Source organism: Panthera leo, chromosome C1, assembly GCF_018350215.1.
Source record: "Panthera leo isolate Ple1 chromosome C1, P.leo_Ple1_pat1.1, whole genome shotgun sequence".
Lineage (NCBI taxonomy): Eukaryota > Metazoa > Chordata > Mammalia > Carnivora > Felidae > Panthera > Panthera leo.
Genome location: NC_056686.1, coordinates 142,199,770 through 142,219,875, shown reverse-complemented (window position 1 = coordinate 142,219,875; position 20,106 = coordinate 142,199,770). Strand labels below are relative to the sequence as shown.

Below are 20,106 nucleotides of genomic sequence, written 5' to 3'. Positions count from 1 at the left end.
ACACGTGTTGCTGGTACACTTGTGGGGAAGGAGCCCTCATTTTCCACGGCCAAAACCATACTGCTGAAACAAAACAGGGCTATAGCTCATGTTACTGTAATTGGCCATTTCCACTCTCCAGTGACGCAGAGCTGGGGGGAAAATTCCGTCAGAGAGCTCAACTTCATGATGAAGGGTGACTGACAGTGATTGTTGGACCACAGTCAGGAACCACGGAGCCATTTTCTTCTGCGTTGTGTTTGAGACAATTGTTGTGAATGAAAACTAAGCAGGACTACACATCCTTGGCAGATTGATACAAAGAATGAAAGAACTAGGCAGGACCCACATGCGCCACTAAGGTGGAGGAATGGCTGTAGGACTACAGAGAGCAGAACAGAGTCTGGGTGTGAGGGAGGAGCCAGTAAATGAAAAGTCTGAATCACGGCTCAAAAGCTCAGTCTTCCAAACACTGGCCAAGAAATCGATGCTTTCACAGACAGGCCCTTATGAGCGGCAGGTACCATGTACCTCTAGTACATCCAGTTCACTTTCTGGATAGGGAAGCAGCAAGTTTCTTTGACACACTGCAGATTTTTTTTACTGACACTTGGGTGTAGAAACCGATGCAGCCATTTCCGGCCATTTCCAAGGGACTAACAATCCGACATAGTCTAAAATCACAGTGCTCTATTTTTATTTTAAGCTTGTTTCAGTCCTACCAACTGCCCTTAGACCTGTTACATCTGTTCTTGCTTGTAAATTTTTGTACCAAACATTTCATTATCTGGGTACTTTGTTTTCATATCTGTAATATAAGAAGCACTTAACCTTTCTCAGATGGAACCATTTGAACATATATGCATAATACATACTACACACATAGGCATGTGCAAACCAGATTTTATATAGAAATATGAAACTGTAGAATTAGAAGGGACATAGAGACCATGTGACTAACCTGTCATCTGAAGCAGGAACTTGCACCACAAGATACCAGACCCACCAGGTATATTCTAACTCTCCTGACTGTCTTTTGTGCCCTGTGCCGGTCTCTTCTGAGCATCCTTCCAGTCCATTCTAGCCTGGCCTCCTTTCTCCCCTAGGTTGAGGCCCCAGGGAATTAGTTACAGGGAATTAGGAGCCCCAGGCTCCTTAGTTACAATCCTTGTCTCTATTTAGATTACACACACACACACACACACACACACACACACACACAATCCCCAATATCTCTGTTTAAACCTGTTCTCTCACTCCTCATCTTTAGTTCATAACCAAGAATATGACATTGGACATTTTACCATCACTAAGAGAATGAATTTAATAAAAAACAAAGCCTATTTTCTTCTCCGGAAAAAAAAAAAAAAAAATCCCAGATATCTGTTTATTGTGGCTGTGCTACTTTGTTTTTGTTTTTTTTTTTTTCTATAACGTTTATTTTTTTTTTTGAGATAGAGAGAGAGACAGCATGAACGGAGGAGGGTCAGAGAGAGAGAGAGATACAGAATCCATAACAGGCTCCAGGCTCTGAGCTGTCAGCACAGAGCCTGACATGGGGCTCGAACTCATGGACTGAGAGATCATGACCTGAGCCAAAGTCAGATGCCTAACCAACTGAGCCACCCAGGCACCCCTGTGCTACTTTGTTCTTAATTAAATGTATATAATTTGAATAGATGTTTATTCTCCTCTTATGTCTGTCCCCAAATTCAATGGATTATCCCGTCCTGATTTTTGTGGCTTCATATCCATTGTCATGGCCACAAACTTGATCCAGGGCTCAGTCCCTTAATACCTGAACTACTTACCTTCCAAACTCCAGCGTCTCCCCTCTCACACACTTCATACAGAGCATCAGTACTCTAAGATTTATCAGAATTACCTAAAATGCCCTTCTCAGATTTCCACAGAATCAAGGAGAACAGATATAAAGACACTATAAACAGTAAAGTGCTTTGTAACTATTAGTTGCTTCTCTTTCCCTTTTTCTATTCCTTCCTACTTTATCTTCCAGTCGAGATTCTATCACAGGTTTCAAATCTCTCTGCTCTTCCCTCCTCAGAAGCTGAATCACGCCTGCGTCCTGCCACGCTTTATTCTGTATCATGGACCCTGGTCAGACGCGGTTCCTTGCCATGCAGCACAGTTATCCTGACCTATCCCACTCCAGGACAGACCGAAGCTGTTTTCCCCTTCTGTTCCCAGAATTCCCTCCACCCACCAAACACACCTCTTCCTTCCTTTATAATGCTGCTCAAGACCAATCCTCTCTTTTCAGGCCCCATACAGATAGCCCAGTTAGTTCTGAATTTTACTAATAACTAAAAACCCTCCAATAAGCTGCTCAATCTATAACTGTTCCAGTTAGGTTTGTTTTGTAGTAGAAAATTGAGGGTGTTGTATAAACATGTGTATGGTAGATGACAACACGTTATGTAAGATTGACTGCGCCCTGTAAGTCAATGGATATGATAAAAACCCCAAAGTTGCCATTTACTAAAGTATATCAGTAGGTCTATTTACTCTAAACCTCTTGTTCTTTATTCCTACTTCATAGGGTGAACCTTATTAAAGTAATATATCGTAGCCTGTTGGTATTCAGCAAACAATAAATGGGAGTCTTCCTATTTCTATATGTGTATATGCCTTTTTTGTACACCTGACAATCTTTTGGCTAATGTTTACAACATGGAATAAAATGGAATTGATTCACGAACTCTGCTCGTGTTTTCTTTCTGAAGATGATTGTTGATTAGTTTAAAAGAAACCAACCAGATAAAACCCTTATGTATTAACTATGGAGCGCAAATAAATTTAAAAAGGTGCTCAAGTTTTACAAGTATTTAAATTTCAAATGAAATCTGAGCTTGACTTACACAGGAAGTCAAGCTCAATAAGCACACTCATGGCAGTAACTTACAACTAGTTTAAATTATAATAGGGAAAAAAAACTGTATGCACAATTCAGAACTTTAAGAATTTTAGAAAATTAAAGAAACACTACTAGAAGGAAAAATCTACCGTACACAATAGGGACATTTAGCCACATGAGGCAGGTTACTTCCCAAATACTACAAGCACCAGGACACACACACACACACACACACACACACACACACACACACACACACACACAAAATCAAGGCTACTCCAAACCCCTTCATTTGTTTCCCTTTAGGACCTGTTACTTTACATAAATACATCTTTATGCTGTTACTCATAATACACACATGCATATTATATACACACATATATACATACATAAGATGTATATATATGATTTATCCTTTTCCTGGTTGGCATATCTAGCATAGCACTTTCATAATTATTTTAACAGTTCTATGTAAACCTAGCAGCCTAGTTAATAAGAACGTTAATATAGCCCTGGGTCGAAGGCTTAGCCACTGCTTAGCACTGAACTTAATGACTGCTAAAAATAACCTATAACCCAGATTTGACATTTTAAAACAATTCTATTTTCACTTAATATAAACGTGCTTTTAAAAGCACCTAGGACAAATAGAGAGTATGCAAGCATACTTAAATACCAAGATAAAGACAAAAAACTCCTTTTTATACAAATCAGGGTGGAGTGAGGGAGAAAAAGAATAGGGAGGTGTTCTTTCACACAGGAAAAAGCAACCAAGGGGTCCCTAAAATAGACTCAAACATTATTCTGCAGAAGTAAATACCAGAATGGCAACCAAATCCTGACCGGGAACTAAAAGCTCCCCATTCTAATGGTTTGAGGAGTTGCGGATGATGCTGTCAGAGCTGTAAGACTTCTCATTCCAACTCTCTCATCAACTCGCAGCAGAGTACTTCTTATCATCCATACCTGCCTTACAACCATAACAACCTTGAAATGTCAAAGAAACACTTCTCAAGTGAAAGTGCTGTGTTTAGGGACCTGTGCCAGCCCCTGGTGCAGATTCTATGAGGTCTTAAAGTAACACGCAGCTCTCACTGGCTTTTTCCTGAGGTCTTTCATTGTTATCTTCCCAGAATATCCAAGGGGACATATAGGCCTACAATTTTACAGCTGGCAAAGGGCCCAGATTTTGGAAACGGCATTTTTACATGAATAAAGACAAAAAGGAGGCAATATCGTGTTTTTGTTTTGTTTTGTTTTTTTAAGGTGGCTGCAATGAATGAAATAGAACATGAGGCTCCCTATTGGGTACATTGCACTGAGCTTGTGGAGAGAAGGGAGGGTCTAATTAAAAAGGTTGAAAAGCAAAGCATTTCTACAAATGCTCCCAGATACCACGACAATCTCTCTGTCCCCAGGTGCCACTACCTTCTTGTACTTTTGTTCTTTTGTTCCCGGCCCACACCAAAGGAAAGTCTTGTAGATATTAGGAGTAAATTAATACAACAGAGATCCAAGGAATGAGAAATAGGAATGGCAAAATCTCTAAAACCAATTTCAAACCCTAACCACACCCTGCTCTGTCAGAGTGACCTCATGCTAAGCCCACTGCCAATGGACTCGTGCAGCAAAGAATAACTTTTTTTTTTTTTTAACTGAAAGAGTAGATCTAAACAGCAAATGTTTGGAGAACACATTTCCTACCACTGTTTCTTGCTTCCTTAGGCTACAGGGCAATATGAAGGCTCTGGAATAAGCAATGGGGTCTTTCCTGATCTGCTCTTAACTTCATATCCCACCTTTTGTCTTCCCCACACCCTGCTCCTTTTAAGAATGGAAAGTACAGCAAACTACAGCAACTATAGTCTTTGAAGCTTTGTTAGGATGCTACCTTCTCTGTATAAAAGGACAACTTTACCTGGCATGGTAGGCTGAATAATGTCCTCCACAAAGATGTCCATGTCCTAATCCCTGGTACTTGTAAATATTTACGTTACATATACAAGGGACTCTGCAGGTATGATTAAGATAAGGATCTTGAGATGGAGAGATTATCCTGGATTATCTGAGTGGACCCAATATAATCACAATGGTCACTAAAGGAAGGAGGCCAGAGGATCAGAGTCAGAAAAGGCCACAAGGCAAGGAACATATGCAGCTTCTAGAAACGCAAAGGGTAAGGAAATGGATTACCCAAAAGAACCTCACTCTATAGACTCGTTTTACACATCTGACCAACAGAACTGTAGGATAATATGCATTGTTATAAGCCACTATGTTTGTGGCAATTTATTACAGCAGTGATAAGAAACTAATATACCTAGTTCACTCTTATCCTAAATTCAGCTCAGGGACCCTTTCCAATAGGAAGCCTCCTCTGGGAATTCCCACCTCATCTGCCGTCCTTCCTTCACCTCCTCTTGGTTAGCTGTTATTCCTCTTACAAAGCATCTGACATTTACCTTCATAAAGTCTAGTAGTTTAACTGTCAAAAATATTTATTCTGTTTTGTTAACTGGACTGGGATGCTTCCCCTCAACGCCTTAAGTGTAGGGCCCATGTCTTACTCATTTTCTTATTGCCAGTTTATCAATGTATCTGACATAAAGGGGCACTCAAATATTCATGAAAAAATTTTCCAGTAAGTTAGCATGACTCATCCCTTAATGATCAACAGGAGACCAGCCTTCACTTCCTTAGGAGATGATAAAGACATAGATGATAAAGAAATAACTAGTTCATTACCAGGGACTCAGAAATCCTCTGTAAATGGCTCCTTTCTCCTCTAGAAAGGTTCTCAAAATATGATTTGCCCATAGTAAACTCGCTTGAAAGAAGCAATAACCACCCTTTCTAACTCCAGTGAAAAAGTTTATAAAGCTTTCGGTCTTGAGGAGAAACCGAGTATTGGGTTGAGAGGAGGAGAAAGAGAAAACACAAGAACAACTATAGATATATTGGTAATTCTTAAGAAGTTACTGAGGTGAACCGTATTTTCCAAAGATGACCACAGCAGGCTCTCCCACCCCACATGTTCTCCTGCACTGTGACCCTCACAATCCACCATCAAGAGGTAAAATCATTGATTCCCCTTTGCATTTGCGTTGGCCTTAGTGACTCACTTATCGTCAACAGAATGCAGCGGAAACGACACTGATGGCTCTGACACTAGCTCAGAAGACATATTGCAACTTCTATCTCTTTGAATACCTGATCTCTAGATGTTCCTTCCTGGACAGTTCCTCTTGGAAGCCAGCTCTCATGCTCTAAGAACCTCCAGCCACATGGAGTTCTACATGGAGAACTCATGACAGGCTCTACTGAGTTCAGTCTTTGAGTCATCAGAGCCCAGAAGCTAGATACTTGATGAAGAAGCCTCCAAATGAATTCCTACCCCTAGTCATTGGGATCTTCCCTGATGAGGCCCTGGGCACGATGGAGGTGGGACAATCATCCCTGCCTGGCTTCCTGATCCACAGAATCCAGGAACATAATAAGACTATGTTTGGGGTAACTTATTATACACAAGCAATAACTGTAACAGTTAATAAATAGTTCAAAAGAATAATTGCTGTGACTCTGCTTCCTGATCCCTGGAAGATGGACTGGCCAGAGAAGACTTTCAGTGAATCAGATTAGTGTAATTCTTGTCTCATACAGTGAAATACATGCATGCTTTAGAAATGTAGCTCCCCGTTTGAGATCTGAGAAAATACATTGCTTATAGTTCACTGAGAGACAGAACAAAGTACCCTTCCCTCCGTGTTGAAAATTTTTACCAGTGAAGGAATTATCCGGATGGTCTTGTGCTGAATTTATAATCCTATACCCTCAAATGTTCAAGAGGTTAGATTAGACGAGATTAAACTCAGAAGGATGCTGGAAGCACACCAAAATGTCTGCTCTCCTTCCTGCCCAATTTGGCCCATTGTAAATAAAACTTGACAGGCTTTCTTAAATCAACTTAATAATGTGTAGCATGAGTGCTTTCCAGTGCCCGGTAGCTAAACCACATCAGCTTTCTTAAGAAGCCTTCTAGAAAAAGGCCAAAAAAATAATGGCTACTGCCAAGAGTGTTGTGCACTGGAGCACTGGTGGCCTTGAGTGACTCATTTCACAAGGCTCCACCTCTCTATACTAGAAGGGCAGAAGTGGGAAGGAGTTAGGCCTTTAATAACCCAACTCAGGCCTCAGGCTTATTTGTTAAAGCCAGATGCTGTCATTTTGGAAGCAGATGAGAACACAGTTATAATCATTCTGGAATCCTGATGAATTCCAGGTGCACCTCCCAGCAGCCTGGGGGAGCTGGTAGCTCAAAACCCTCCAAGAGTTTTATTACTAGTATCATAGCAGGCTATTCCATTACAGAATCTGTGGGCCTTAGCATCTTTCCCTCTAACTTCAAATGGGAGCATTTTTGCCAGACTTTTGGAGACACTTTCTTAAAAGCAGTTTGTCAAACTTATCAAAGAATAGAATGCAAAAAAGTAGGAAGACTAAGAAAAGTTGGAAAGAGTAAGGTCTAGGTAGAAGACTTCAAGGTTCCTAAGGGAAACTGGATTAAATAGTGCTTATAACTCTAAAGCTGGGGCTAGTTCATGTCCTGCCCATAAGTGTACTTTTATGGCCTAGTGGATCACTAGCTATGGTCCATGGTATTTGGGAGAGAAGAAAAAGCATGATGAGAAACTCAAGAAGTGTTTATGGTGGCTAGGCTTCAAGGGCACACAGCCTGAGTCTAGCCACATTTTAGAAACGCTTGCCCATTTTCCAGGGCTGTTTCTCTAGGCTCCTTGTCAACCCTGTGCCTTTCTCAACATCCTTCCAATCAACCCTTTCTTCTGTACATTAGAGTCAGTTTCTGGTTCATGCAAACAAGACTCTGCACTAATGCAAATACCAACAGAACGACCTTTGCTTCGAAACGTTTTATTTTTTCTGCCTGTCGGGTAGGCCAACTGTTCAAAAACATACATTGCAATGCAACTAAGAAAGTATCGATTCAGACAAGATGGTAATACATCCCTCCACATGGCTAAATTAGCCAGTAAGTGAAAAAGAGATGACTCCTTGTTCTCACCCTGGTCTTCAATTCAGGACCATAAATTTTCATGAGGAGATGTTTCAACACCAAAACCAGATGTATTAATTCCTTTTATTTAGGGGAAAAATTTTAAGAGAAAAGAATTCAAGGAGTACATGGTTGACTGAATGGTTTAGTCTTTACGTACACCTTACACTCACATTTTCAGGGATGTCATAAACCAGGCTTGGAATAAGAATTCATTTATCATCAAATACATTGAGGTGATATATGTGCTTATTCATGGGACCTCCACTCCCATGAAAAGCAAGGCCTTGCGTTAATATTCTTCCTGCCATCAGCAATCATTAAATTGGAAGCACCTCCTCTTTTCCTAAAGTATGTACTTCAGACATGTGGCGAAATTCTTGGCAAAACACAGAAAAACAAACTTGTTGAGATTGTGAATTTCAACTGAAATGTGAGAAATTTAAGGAATCACACATAAAAGTCGATCAAAAGCTAAAAGATACCTTCCTTTAATTTACATTTGAATTAATTTGTGGTGGTCAAATAAGACAGAATGGATTTGTTGGCTCAAGAAGTAGAGAGGGAAAACATCCTGCTACATTCTTAAGACACATGGTCTTTAAATTTCCCTTTAGAATCTGGTACCATATTGCAGCAGTATGCTTGGCTGTGCCTTAACAATGATCAAAGCCCAAAGGGACTGGCTTCTCTATTGCACATTACTTTATCTGCAAAACAAGATACTGATGTCTGATGTGGAACCCCACGACTACCTTCCATCAGTTCTCCTGGTGAAAACAGGGAAAATCCCTTCATTTTTCTTTAGGAAGTGAATGGAATCCCAACTTACTAAAAGGGATAAAAAAGCTTTAAAAACAATCTTCTTGAAGGTAAAGACTTTTTGTTGGCCCTACTCCCTAGTATCCTACCTAGTACCTGCTATGGTACTCTCTCTCTGCCATGATCAGCTCAATACAGATTACTCTCACCCAAACCCTATCTGCACAAGCATCTGAAATCTTAAGTACAACTTTTCCTGATCAGGAACAGCTGCCTCTCACGTCTCCCTAAACCCAGAAGATTCCACTGACATTTTTGCCAAAATGATTAAAGAATACACTATTAAATGTGATGTATGAGAAAATAAATTCCCTCACATAAAATAGGAGAAAAGAGAAAAGGAAGAAATTTAAAAGACTCTGGGTTGACAATGGCATTACATTAAAAACAAACAAACAAAAAAAGGATCAATACAAATATGTTTTTCACCCTAAGACTGAACAGATAAATGGGTTGATGCTCTTTTGACATGGACACCTCCTTGAGGTTAATGCATGCCAAGAAGACACAGAGAACATGGCTCTTGTCCCTTTTCTTCCCTCATGGCATTGTTTCTCTAACATGCAAATGCCTGTCCAAGAAGAATCAATCTTAAACACCATCATTTATATAAGTAACTACAGAAATGAGGCAGATTCTGGTCAAAGCTTTTAAAATTCTAAGTCAAAACAAGGGTGCCTGGGTGGCTCAGTCAGTTAAGCGTCCAACTTTGGCTCAGGTCATGATCTCGCGGTCCGTGAGTTTGAGCCCCGCATCAGGCTCTGTGCTGACAGTTCAGAGCCTGGAGCCTGTTACGGATTCTGTGTCTCCCTCTCTCTCTGACCCTCCCCTGTTCATGCTCTGTCTCTCTCTGTCTCAAAAATAAATAAATGTTAAAAAAATAAATAAATAAATAAATAAAATAAAATAAAATAAAATAAAATAAAATAAAATAAAATAAAATAAAATAAAATGGAAGTTCAGAATCAGGAGCACCAAATCATGGTCCTGGCTCTGCCACTCATCTAGCTATGTGACCATGGACAAACAAAATGTATTTGGAATTTCAGTTTTGTCTTCTAGAACATGTAGACATTAATACTTGTCTCATATATTCTCACAGAACCACGTGATTACATGTGTGCACCTAGGCATAGCACCTGCCATAGAGTAGGTCTTCAATAAATACTAGCAGGGTTTTATTCCAGAGGCTCCCAGGAAAAGACGAGCAAGAGTCTGTAAGTCCCTCTTAAATCTGATTCTAATCCAGGAGCATCTGGAATCAAATGGGACTGCCAGGATAAGCCACAATTTGGCTGACAGTCTTACTGAAGCCTGAGCTCCAAGTGCCTTTACTTATTTTTGTAATATCCCACCTCAAAGTAGCCTCAGATGTTAGGCACATACAAGGGGAGCCAACAGGCACTCTTTGGGGCCATGTAACCCTGCACTCTACCACCCAGTGATTATTTCAGTCATGATGTCTTGATACCGTGGGCCACAATCCTTGGTATCATATTATCTGTGTGCAACTGTTTCTTCTGTAGTCCTTTTAGTTTCCATTTTCAACCATGCAAGTCCCAGGGTTTACCGTTTGCCTAGCAAAGGATCACCTGGTTAAGATTACAAACTGCTAAAATCAGTGTGTGTATTTATTTGAGAGGTTTCTGGTGGCATTCAGCACGGCAATGATAATGTATGTGATTTGGGGAAAATAGCTACGATTGAAGAGTTCATAAAATGTACACGGTGGGTGCTCAAGTATCAACCATAATGAAAACCACAGACGTTTAACAAAACATGTTTGCAAACTGGCAATTCCATGTTCTCCAAATGGAAATAGATCCTGCAAATAGTTTTTAACTTTTCTTGGAAATGAGACATCAAAGAAAGTTTAATGCATCCATTTAAGATATTTAGACTAAGTTCACTACTTCTCCCTCAGTGACGTCTTAGAAAATTAACTAGTCTACCCTGTAGGCCCCAAAATAAATAAAACGGTAAACCATGGTAATCACCACTTATCGTGGTGATCATTTCACAACATATCTCATAATAAAACATACACACAGAAAATGTAAATCATTCTATTTAAAGATGTCCAAATATGTTTGTGTGAGCGAACTCCCAAGTATCCTACCTCCTTAAAGTTGTCAAATGCTGATAAAATGATTTCATGCCCGCCTCTGACAAGACAAACAGCTGCCAACAGTTCTAAGACAAGGGCTTTTGTTCTGTCGAAACAAGAAGAAACAAGCAAAAAAATAAAAAATAAAAAATAAAAAAAATCAGTGAAGTAACATGATGAATCAACTCTCCTTTCCTTCCAAAATGGCTATGATAATAAAATAATTTGTTCATGTATGTTTCTTAACCTTTTACTAAGGTATATTTATATTAAAGTACATTTTTAAACTTTTACTAACTTCTATGTATGTGATTTATCTGAGGTACCAAAGTTGGAAGGAATGTTTCCCACTCCCAACATTCGAATTAAAATGACTCAATAATGAAAATTAATTCTGGGAAGATTAGTCTTTCACTTCTATCAGTGGGTGACTCAGTATGATATGTTTGAAAAAGTTTTATTGATAAGCTAAAGACCATTGGGAACTTGAGAATATTCAGAAAAACAACCCACTGGTTAAATACCTTCTCTGGTTTTAGAGTCAGAGAAGTAACATTTGCCCCCCAAATTCAAAATCTACTGAAATTAATGTCCTATATTTCAAATCTGCTAATTGACAGATGGCGCCATAAAGATCCCCTGTGACAATGCAAGTTTTTGTCACCACTTCTTTATATGTAGGAGATCTGAAAGGAGCTGGATTACAGCGGTACTAATACAAGAATATTTTCTCTGACTAAAGAAAAAAACTAAAATGCCATCTGAAGTATTTTTAGAAAGAAACCCTTGGCAATACAGTCTAAGTTGTCAAATACAACATCAAGAAGAGCATTGTTTTTTTCATAAGATCACTTCTGTATTTTTTTTTTTTTTTCCTGGAAAAAGGCTATTGCCAACCACTAAATAAAGACCGGCCTGATATCCACAATGTCAATTACTTTAAGAAAAATGAATAACAGCTTCCCTGTAATAGTTGGCAGGGACAAAGAAGCAAGAAAACCCAGATTTCCTAATAAACTTAGGAAGCAATTGTAAATTTGCAAAAACTATTAATTAGGGGAAGTTTGAAATAATATTCAACATTTAAATAGGACTTTACAGTTTGCAATTCATTCCATGTCAGAAAGGATCTCATTTGAAATCAGAATTTTTGGTGGCATTAACCAGTGTTTCGATATATGGTCCATGCAGAGGTATCTGGTGAAGGAAGTAAGACTTGTGAAATGCGGAATCCCTCACCAAAATGGAAAACACATTACAGTAACTAAAATAAACTGATGAAAACAGGCTTCTAGGGATAATATGGGATGTGAATAATATGGCACTGGCTTTTAGAGGCAAGGGAGTAGAAGAAGCAATCCACGTGCACAGTTATTTTTGTTTTGTGTTTCTTTTTTTGTCTGGTAATAAAAACTACATATGTAAAGGCTGCCAAGTAAAGTGTAGACAAGGAAGAGTGGTTGCAGTTAGCTTTCAGCAGTAAGTGGTGTAGCTAAGTCTGTATGGAGGCTCTCCTGGCCCTAGTTCTAACAACCAGGCAAACTCATGCTCTCTACCAGATCTGGCAAAATTTGCAAGGATGCTAAAAACCAGGCCTAGAGAGAAGTGAAAGCTTGAAGAGAACAGTGAAGGGGTAATGTCTCCAGGTGCTCAACTCCACCACATGTACAACTGTAACTTCGCTGAGAGGAGAAGTCTACACAGCCAAGGAGTGTACTGGCAATCTTAATCCAAAGAGGTACATTTGAAAGTTTCCAAACTCTAACCTGGCTAGATGTTGACCAGCCCCCTGCTTCCGTTAGGTAGATTTATACTTGAGCAATTACAAAGTAAGCTTACCTTGGATTCTTGTTGTTCAAGCTCAGTGCGATCTCATTGACAGCATGTGGATGAGACATGACCATGTTGAAGCCATACTGAAATTAATGTGAAATAGAGCATTAGAGAGAGTCAGCTTAGGGGGGGACTGTCCATAGTGATTTGAAAAAAATAAGGAGAACTTGAAAATTCTACCTAAGGTAATTTATAGCATCACAAATGCATTTATGTTTCTGGCACAACAGTGCCTGAATGTATTTCTCTATGAAAAATTTCAGGAATCATGCTATTATCAAGAGACCATATTCTCATTCTTTATGACTGAACTATGTGTTTCCCTTTATTAAAATGCTGAAAAGGCTCCAGTCCAGTGATTCTCAATCTGGCTGCTCATCAAGATCATGTGGAAGAGGAAGAGTAAAAAACAAAACAAAACAAAACAAAGCAAAAAAACATAACACTGATTTTCCAGGATACACCTCAGGTCAATATACTTTGGCAGGCGAGAATTTTACCACTGAACCACCAATGCAATATACTTTGAATCTCAAGTATCTGAACATTTTTTAAGCTGACTTCTCTATGCAGTCAGGATTGACAACCACTGCTTCACATCCCTTCTCTGGGCAATGGCTATCAGGACCAAAGCCTAGGAAGACTTGTCTTATCCTGAGGCATGTTAATTAAAGGAAGTAACAAGTTCAACAACAGGCTCCAGAATCACTCTTGGTTCTGCTGATTTGAGGAATCATTCCTTCTCCTCCAAGCTCACTCTCAGTTCGTGACTTTATTTCTCATTACCCAGAGAAAATATAAGGCATCAGAAAAAAAAAAAAAAAAATCTTCTAAAAGCTCCCAACCCAATATCCATCCACCCACAGATCCACCACTTGCCTCCTCACCTTTTCCTGAAGAGGAACCCTCCTGGGCTCCAATCCAAGGCCACTCCCTCCAGCTAAGTCTTTGATACCCTTCCCAAGAAGAGCCTAGGCTCCAGCAATTCTCCCAGCCCTCATCATTATTTCTCCCTGATTCCTTAGCATAAAAACTCAACTTAAACAGTAACAACAACAGCAAAATTCCTCTTGACCCTACAACCTGTGTCTACCTGCTGCCTTGTTTCTCTGCTAACATGGACAGCATAACTCCAAGCACTCAGTCTCCTCCTACTGACGTCTCTTGCAATCACTTTAAGTTTTTATGTATTTATTTTGAGAGAGAGAGAGAGAGAGAGAGAGTGAGTGGGAGGGGCAGAGAGAGAGTGAGTGGGAGGGGCAGAGAGAGAGTGAGTGGGAGGGGCAGAGAGAGAGGGAGGGAGAGAGAATCCCAAGCAGGCTCCGCACTGTCAGCATGGAGCTCGATGTGGGGTTGGAACCCACGAATCGCAAGACCATGACCTGAACCTAAGTCGGACACTTACCGACTGAGGCACCCAGGCACCCTGCAATCATTTTAATCAGGCATATCATCCCCACCTCTCCAGTGAAACTGTTCATCCCAGAAATGCCAATGACCCACACTTTGCCAAGCCCATGGCCAATTCTCAGGGCTCATCTTGACACAGCAGCAGCACTGGTCACAGCTGAGCACTCTTTTCTCCTTCAAACACTTCCTCTACTTGGCTCCTACCTCCCTGTCTACTCCTCAGTCTCTCTAGGTTTTCCTCATGTCTCTGACATTTAAACAGAATGCCTCAGGGTTCATATTTTGGATCTCTTTGCTTCTCTGTCTACCCCTGTTGATCTCATGCACTCCCCTGGCTTTAAACACCATCAATTAAATCCCAAATTTTTAACTCCAGCTCAGACTTCTGCCTTGAATTCCAGACTGACATATCCAACCACTTATTTAAGATCTCTATGTGGACGACTACAGACATTTTTATTATTATTATTCTTTATTTACTCTTGAGAGATAGCGAGACAGAGCATGAGTTGGGGAGGAACAGAGAGAGGGGGAGACACAGAATCTGAAGTGGGATCCAGGCTCTGAGCTGTCAGCACAGAGCCCGACAAGAGGCTTAAACTCAAGAACCACAAGATCATGACCTGAGCCAAAGTTGGACACTTAACCGACTGAGCCATCCAAGTGCCCCGACTACAGACATCTTAAAGGTAACATCCCTGAAACTTCGTTCTTAATCTAGTCTCCCAAATCCTGTAGCCTCCCCCATCTTAGTAAGGGCTCAAGACAAACACTTCAAGGCCCCCCCCCACTCCTTACCACATATCCAAGTTGTCTTTACCATGAAAAGAAAACCAGAATCCGGCCACCTGTCATCATCTTTGCTCCTATAATCCTGGCCCATACCACCATCAACACTCACCTAAAACTAATGCAGCAACTTCTAAATGGTCTACCTCCTTTCGTCTTTGGCCCCCAAGGTCAATCCTAAACACAGAAGCTAGAATGTCATGCTAAAATCAAGTATCAGATCATGTCACATTTTCCCTCAGAACTGTTCAATAGCTTTCCACTCACAGTAAAGACTGTATCCTTTCACTGGCTTATAAAGCCCTCCACAGTCAGGACCCCATGTTAACTTCAGATTTCATCTACCTCTCTTCTCTTTCTTACTTATTCTGATGCAGCCAACCTGGCCTCCTTCTTGGGCTTGGAGCACATCAGGCTTATTCCTGCCCCATGGCCTTTGCAGTCATCCTTTCTGCTACCTAGAATCTTCTTTCCCTAAAATCTCTCACCTTGTTTCCTTCTTCAAACTGCTACTGTGAAAAATTGCTACTTCTCCAGGACACTTTCCCAGTTGGCCTCATTAAAACTGAACACACACTTTCATCACTTCCCATTCTTATTTCCTGACTAGTTTTTTCACAGTATTGGTAACATTGCTCTGGAGCCCGTGTCCCTGGATTTAAATCTGATTCTACCACTTGCTGGCTAATTAAGTAAAACTTCGTTTCTCTGTGTCTCAGTTTCCTTATCAGTAAAATGGGGATAGTAGTATTACTAATGTCATAGGACTGTTATAAGCTTTAAATTAAGTACCAGGCTTAAAAGCACTGGTCCTCTTAGGAAACACTCTAAGTGTGAGCTTTCGTTTCATCTCATCATCATTACTGTTATTTCCAACACTGCATGTTTTACCAATTTATTTATCACCTGTCACCCCTTTCATTAGAAAGTAAGTTCCCTGGGGCATTTATTCCCTCTGCCCAGAAGAGGGTCTTTCTGGCAATGCTCAAAAAATATTGACTGACAGAAAAAATAAAATGCACGTTCTCCCTCTTCAATTCAGCACCCTTATGTTGGGCTTAAATTCTAATACCTTCTACCTACATGTTTACCTTCCACTTCTGCTTAGACCCACCTTTAGCATCCCTACCCATGGATATCAAATCCTATTTTTATATTTGAATTACGTTTCTCTGATTCTTACTCCTGGTTCCACTTACCTAACTTAAACCCTATCGGGCGCCAACTTCCACTTTGTTGTTAAAGTTAATCCAATTCACACGTTAAGCTGTCTCTCTCCCTGTTATGTTGGGGATAACTTGCATCACCATCACCTGGAGAAGGATCTGCCCTTTCAACAAGAATCCTCCAGGCACTTCTTCTAAAGATTAAGAACCACCAAGCCCAACAGACAGTAACTGCAACTTCTCACCTTTTTACCATATAACCCTTTGAGAACCACTGACCAATGTTAAGAGTCTATTCACTCCTAATGTTTTTTTTTTAATTTTTTATGTTTATTTATTTATTTGGAGAGAAAGAGACAGAGAGAGAGTACATGCACACACAAGCAGAGGAAGGGAAGAGGGAGAGGGAGAGAGAACCCCAAGCAGGCTCCGCACTGTCAGCGCAGAGCCTTATGTGGGGCTCAAACCCACAAACCATGAGATCATGACCTGAGCCGAAATCAAGAGTTGGATGCTCAACTGACTGAGCCACCCAGGCATCCCTCACTCCTAACATTCTAAAGTTGGTCCATTATTGCCCACAATCAGTGGCTTATTCTGTCATATGTGGTCACAAACATTCACCAACTCATCTAAACAAGTTTATGACCGTAGGAGGAAAACATCTTCCCTCCAAGTACATCATAAAGGATAAATGCTAACTAAAATATAAAGGCAGTGAGTTAAATCTTGAGCATTAAAATGAACCAGACCCTTTTTTCAGTTGAATTGCATTAAATCCTGACATTTATTTCAAAGAGAAATACAAAGAAACCAAAGAGGACAAGATCTGAATCTGACAGATTTTTCAGATTTTTTGAAGAATCAGAACACAAACATACCTGGTAATTCATGATGGCACGTAAACACATGATACAGACATGCACGTCGTCTTTCTTACTCACTAATCTTGAATTTTTCAGGGTTCTTCTGCTTGGCAAAGTATTATATCTACAAATAAAAAGGGAAACTTCCATGAAACTACAGGTTACCTTCTTAGCACAGACACAGCCACTTAAAAAATGGAAACTGTTCTCTATCTTTATCTGCACCTAAGTGAGGATTACAGGCTGAAACCACCACCACAAATCCATCACCACAAAGCTATTTCCGGGGACTGCAAAGCCTACACGATTCTGTGTACTGGTCACCATCGCATCAAGCCAGATACCATGGACAATGAAACTCAACTTCACTCACAGCATATAGCACATCAGATTGCACAGGAGATCCGCCGACAACCCCAGGCTCCCAATCAGGAAGCCAAGCTAGATTCGCAGAGGTGATCTCAAACAGCATGCATGCAGACTGCATTTGCAAACAAGCGAAGGGGTGAAGCCTTAGCTTATACCTAGACTGCCAGTCATCTGCCCCCAGTTTAACTGCACCTTCCCATTACTGCTCTCAGGACTCCCTGTTAGAGGAGTTTAAGGCTAGGCAAGGTCATACATTACCAGCTTTGATATCAGCTTGTGATGTTAGACTTTAACTGTACCCAAGACCTTAACAGTATACAAATACCTCGACAGCCTGATCCCTCACCCAAAGCCCGGTATGGAAGCTGAAGCTTACATGGAAATGTGTTGGCATGTCGCACGGTGAAGAGGTTTCAATGTTAAAACTCATTCTAGAGATCCTACATTGCTAAGCCTCAGTCCCCTGTCTAGAGATTCAGCAGAGGCTGCACGTAGTAACGAAGCGGCAAGGTAAACACAGTGCTAGCGGACAAGCTAACAACGCCAAGAGCGTCAATGTGAGCTTTAGTCAGTGCCCCTAAATACAGCTTTCTCTGCAACTCCAAGACCAACATAAAAGCGAATTTCAAAAATTGTCAACTACTCTCCCATAGAGTCAATGACAGAAATGATCTATAAAACATCAGCCCGAGGCCTTCCTTCTTCCTGAACGAATTAAAAAATTTAAAGGAAGTTATGATTAACGTTAACTGCTTTCAGAAGTCCCACAGGTGCAGGCTATGAGTTGAACACTGAACCGGCAGGTCTGTCTGAAGCTATCCAGCTGAGTAGCCCTTTTAAGTCACTTTCTATTCAAAAACTATCAAACAGAGGACGATTTTTTTTTTCACATAAGCCTACTAATGAGCCAAATAAATTGGTGAAAAGCACTTCAATACATCAACTTGCCTCCGTATACCTGAATGGATAAAATAGTTTGCTGATGGAAGTCTTAAGAAGAATGCTTTACTCAAGGGCTTTCCTGCTTTATGCACACTTAGAAATAAAAATGCAGCATGGAAGTTGGCCTAACAATTCACTTCTGAATGCAAAAACAAAGCTAAGGAAACAAATTCAGACTCGCGTGATTGTAAGGACACTTTCAACCTCTAAAATACACTTGCAAAATGTGTCCCTTCACCATAGCCCCAGCCTGAGCATGTCTGCTAACACACTTTATGGAGGTCTCACAGACATTGGTGTCTCTTTAAATAACAGCCATGCAGCCAACCTGACCCAAATGTCTGTGGTCTTCCTGGTCTCTTTCAGAAATTCTTTCCCCTCCTCTTTCTGAATTTATTTTAACCTGTTTTGCATTTCTTTATTGGCGTCACCTGTCAAGTATATCATAGCTGATGAGAGAGACGGTTGGCATTTTTAATTGAACACAGTGGCTACCAGAGCACAATGAAGTTATCTGTGATTAAGTTGGAAAAAGAAAAAAGGTGACTTTTAAGGGAATCAAACATCCTTTACTAAATTATATTTACGTGCAGCAACGACTACAGGAGATTCACTGACCAAAGCAAGGGACTCTTTAAGGATGATGGACAGGTCAGTGTGTGTTTCTGTATCACTTCCATATACATTTTAATGGTTCTGCCAAGTAGACCAAACATACACATATAATGGTGTTTCCTAAGAGATGTAAAGCAACATAGCAAGTTCCTTCCTTTTACTTATTAATCCAGTTCTTCAGCTTCAGGATTGTAATAGAACTCTAACGAATGAATATGTCTTTGTCATTACTTGTATTGGTAGAAACTAGCAAAAACAGATTAATTATAATATTCTAATTACTAAGTTAACACAAAAGGCTTCTATTCATTGTAGTAGGTAGGTAATCTCAAATACACATTCTGGATCAATATTTAAAACGTATTTAATGTTGGGGCGCCTGGGTGGCGCAGTCGGTTAAGCGTCCGACTTCAGCCAGGTCACGATCTCGCGGTCCGTGAGTTCGAGCCCCGCGTCAGGCTCTGGGCTGATGGCTCGGAGCCTGGAGCCTGTGTCCGATTCTGTGTCTCCCTCTCTCTCTGCCCCTCCCCCGTTCATGCTCTGTCTCTCTCTGTCCCAAAAATAAATAAAAAACGTTGGGAAAAAAAAATTAAAAAAAAAAAAAAAACGTATTTAATGTAAACAGTACATAAATACTTATCAATACTTAAGGAGCTTAAAAATATGTCAATAAGTAAAAATGTGTATCTGATTTGTTGATATTCTGTGTTTAAAAAATAGAGATTAGCTCTTTTCTAAAATGTATGGCACTTGATCTACAATTTATTTTTCTCCCATTTTGGGTTTATAGAAAACTAAAGAATTAAAGGCAACATTTGAACCTGTTGTGTTTAAAATCACTGCATCACTGTGTTTTTTAAAAATCACCAGTACAACCACTAACCAAAACAATCAGCACTGAAAGCTGAGAGAGATCCGTGCTATCATTTATTCCAATCTTCCCTGATACAGCTAAGAAAACTCAAGCCCAAAGAAACTACAACCACACAGCAAGTAAAAATCAAGAGACGAGACTTTAAGTGTCCTCACAGAGATGCAGGGCAGTGTCATTTTACAAGTTACAACTCATGGACAATCTGTCGGGTTATCATATGAAAAAGCTACTGCCTACAGCCATCTGTGCTGGCAAGTTCTTTGTCAAACGTTCGTATCAGTCATCCTGACAGCACTGGGTCCATACAGGCATCATCTATCCCACTCCCAGTAATTATTTCTCCAGGCAGGACTAAGGTTCAGTTTGCTAAGAACAGCAGCATCTAGGC

At 40.3% G+C, this 20,106-nt stretch overlaps 1 protein-coding gene across 8 annotated transcripts in view; it reads right to left on the bottom strand.

The window, feature by feature from the left end:
- Positions 1-20,106, bottom strand: part of FMNL2 (formin like 2) — a 314,655-nt gene that overhangs the window by 51,158 nt on the left and 243,391 nt on the right. For all 8 annotated transcript variants that reach the window (XR_006205486.1, XM_042948778.1, XM_042948774.1 and 5 more), the window contains 3 exons: positions 16,934-17,042; positions 12,694-12,770; positions 10,867-10,960 (listed from right to left, as the gene is read on the bottom strand). Coding sequence is in view for 7 of the 8 variants with exons in the window: in XM_042948778.1 (XP_042804712.1) it covers positions 10,867-10,960; positions 12,694-12,770; positions 16,934-17,042 (280 nt within the window). In the remaining variant the exon portion in view is untranslated. The remainder of the gene's footprint in view (positions 1-10,866; positions 10,961-12,693; positions 12,771-16,933; positions 17,043-20,106) is intronic.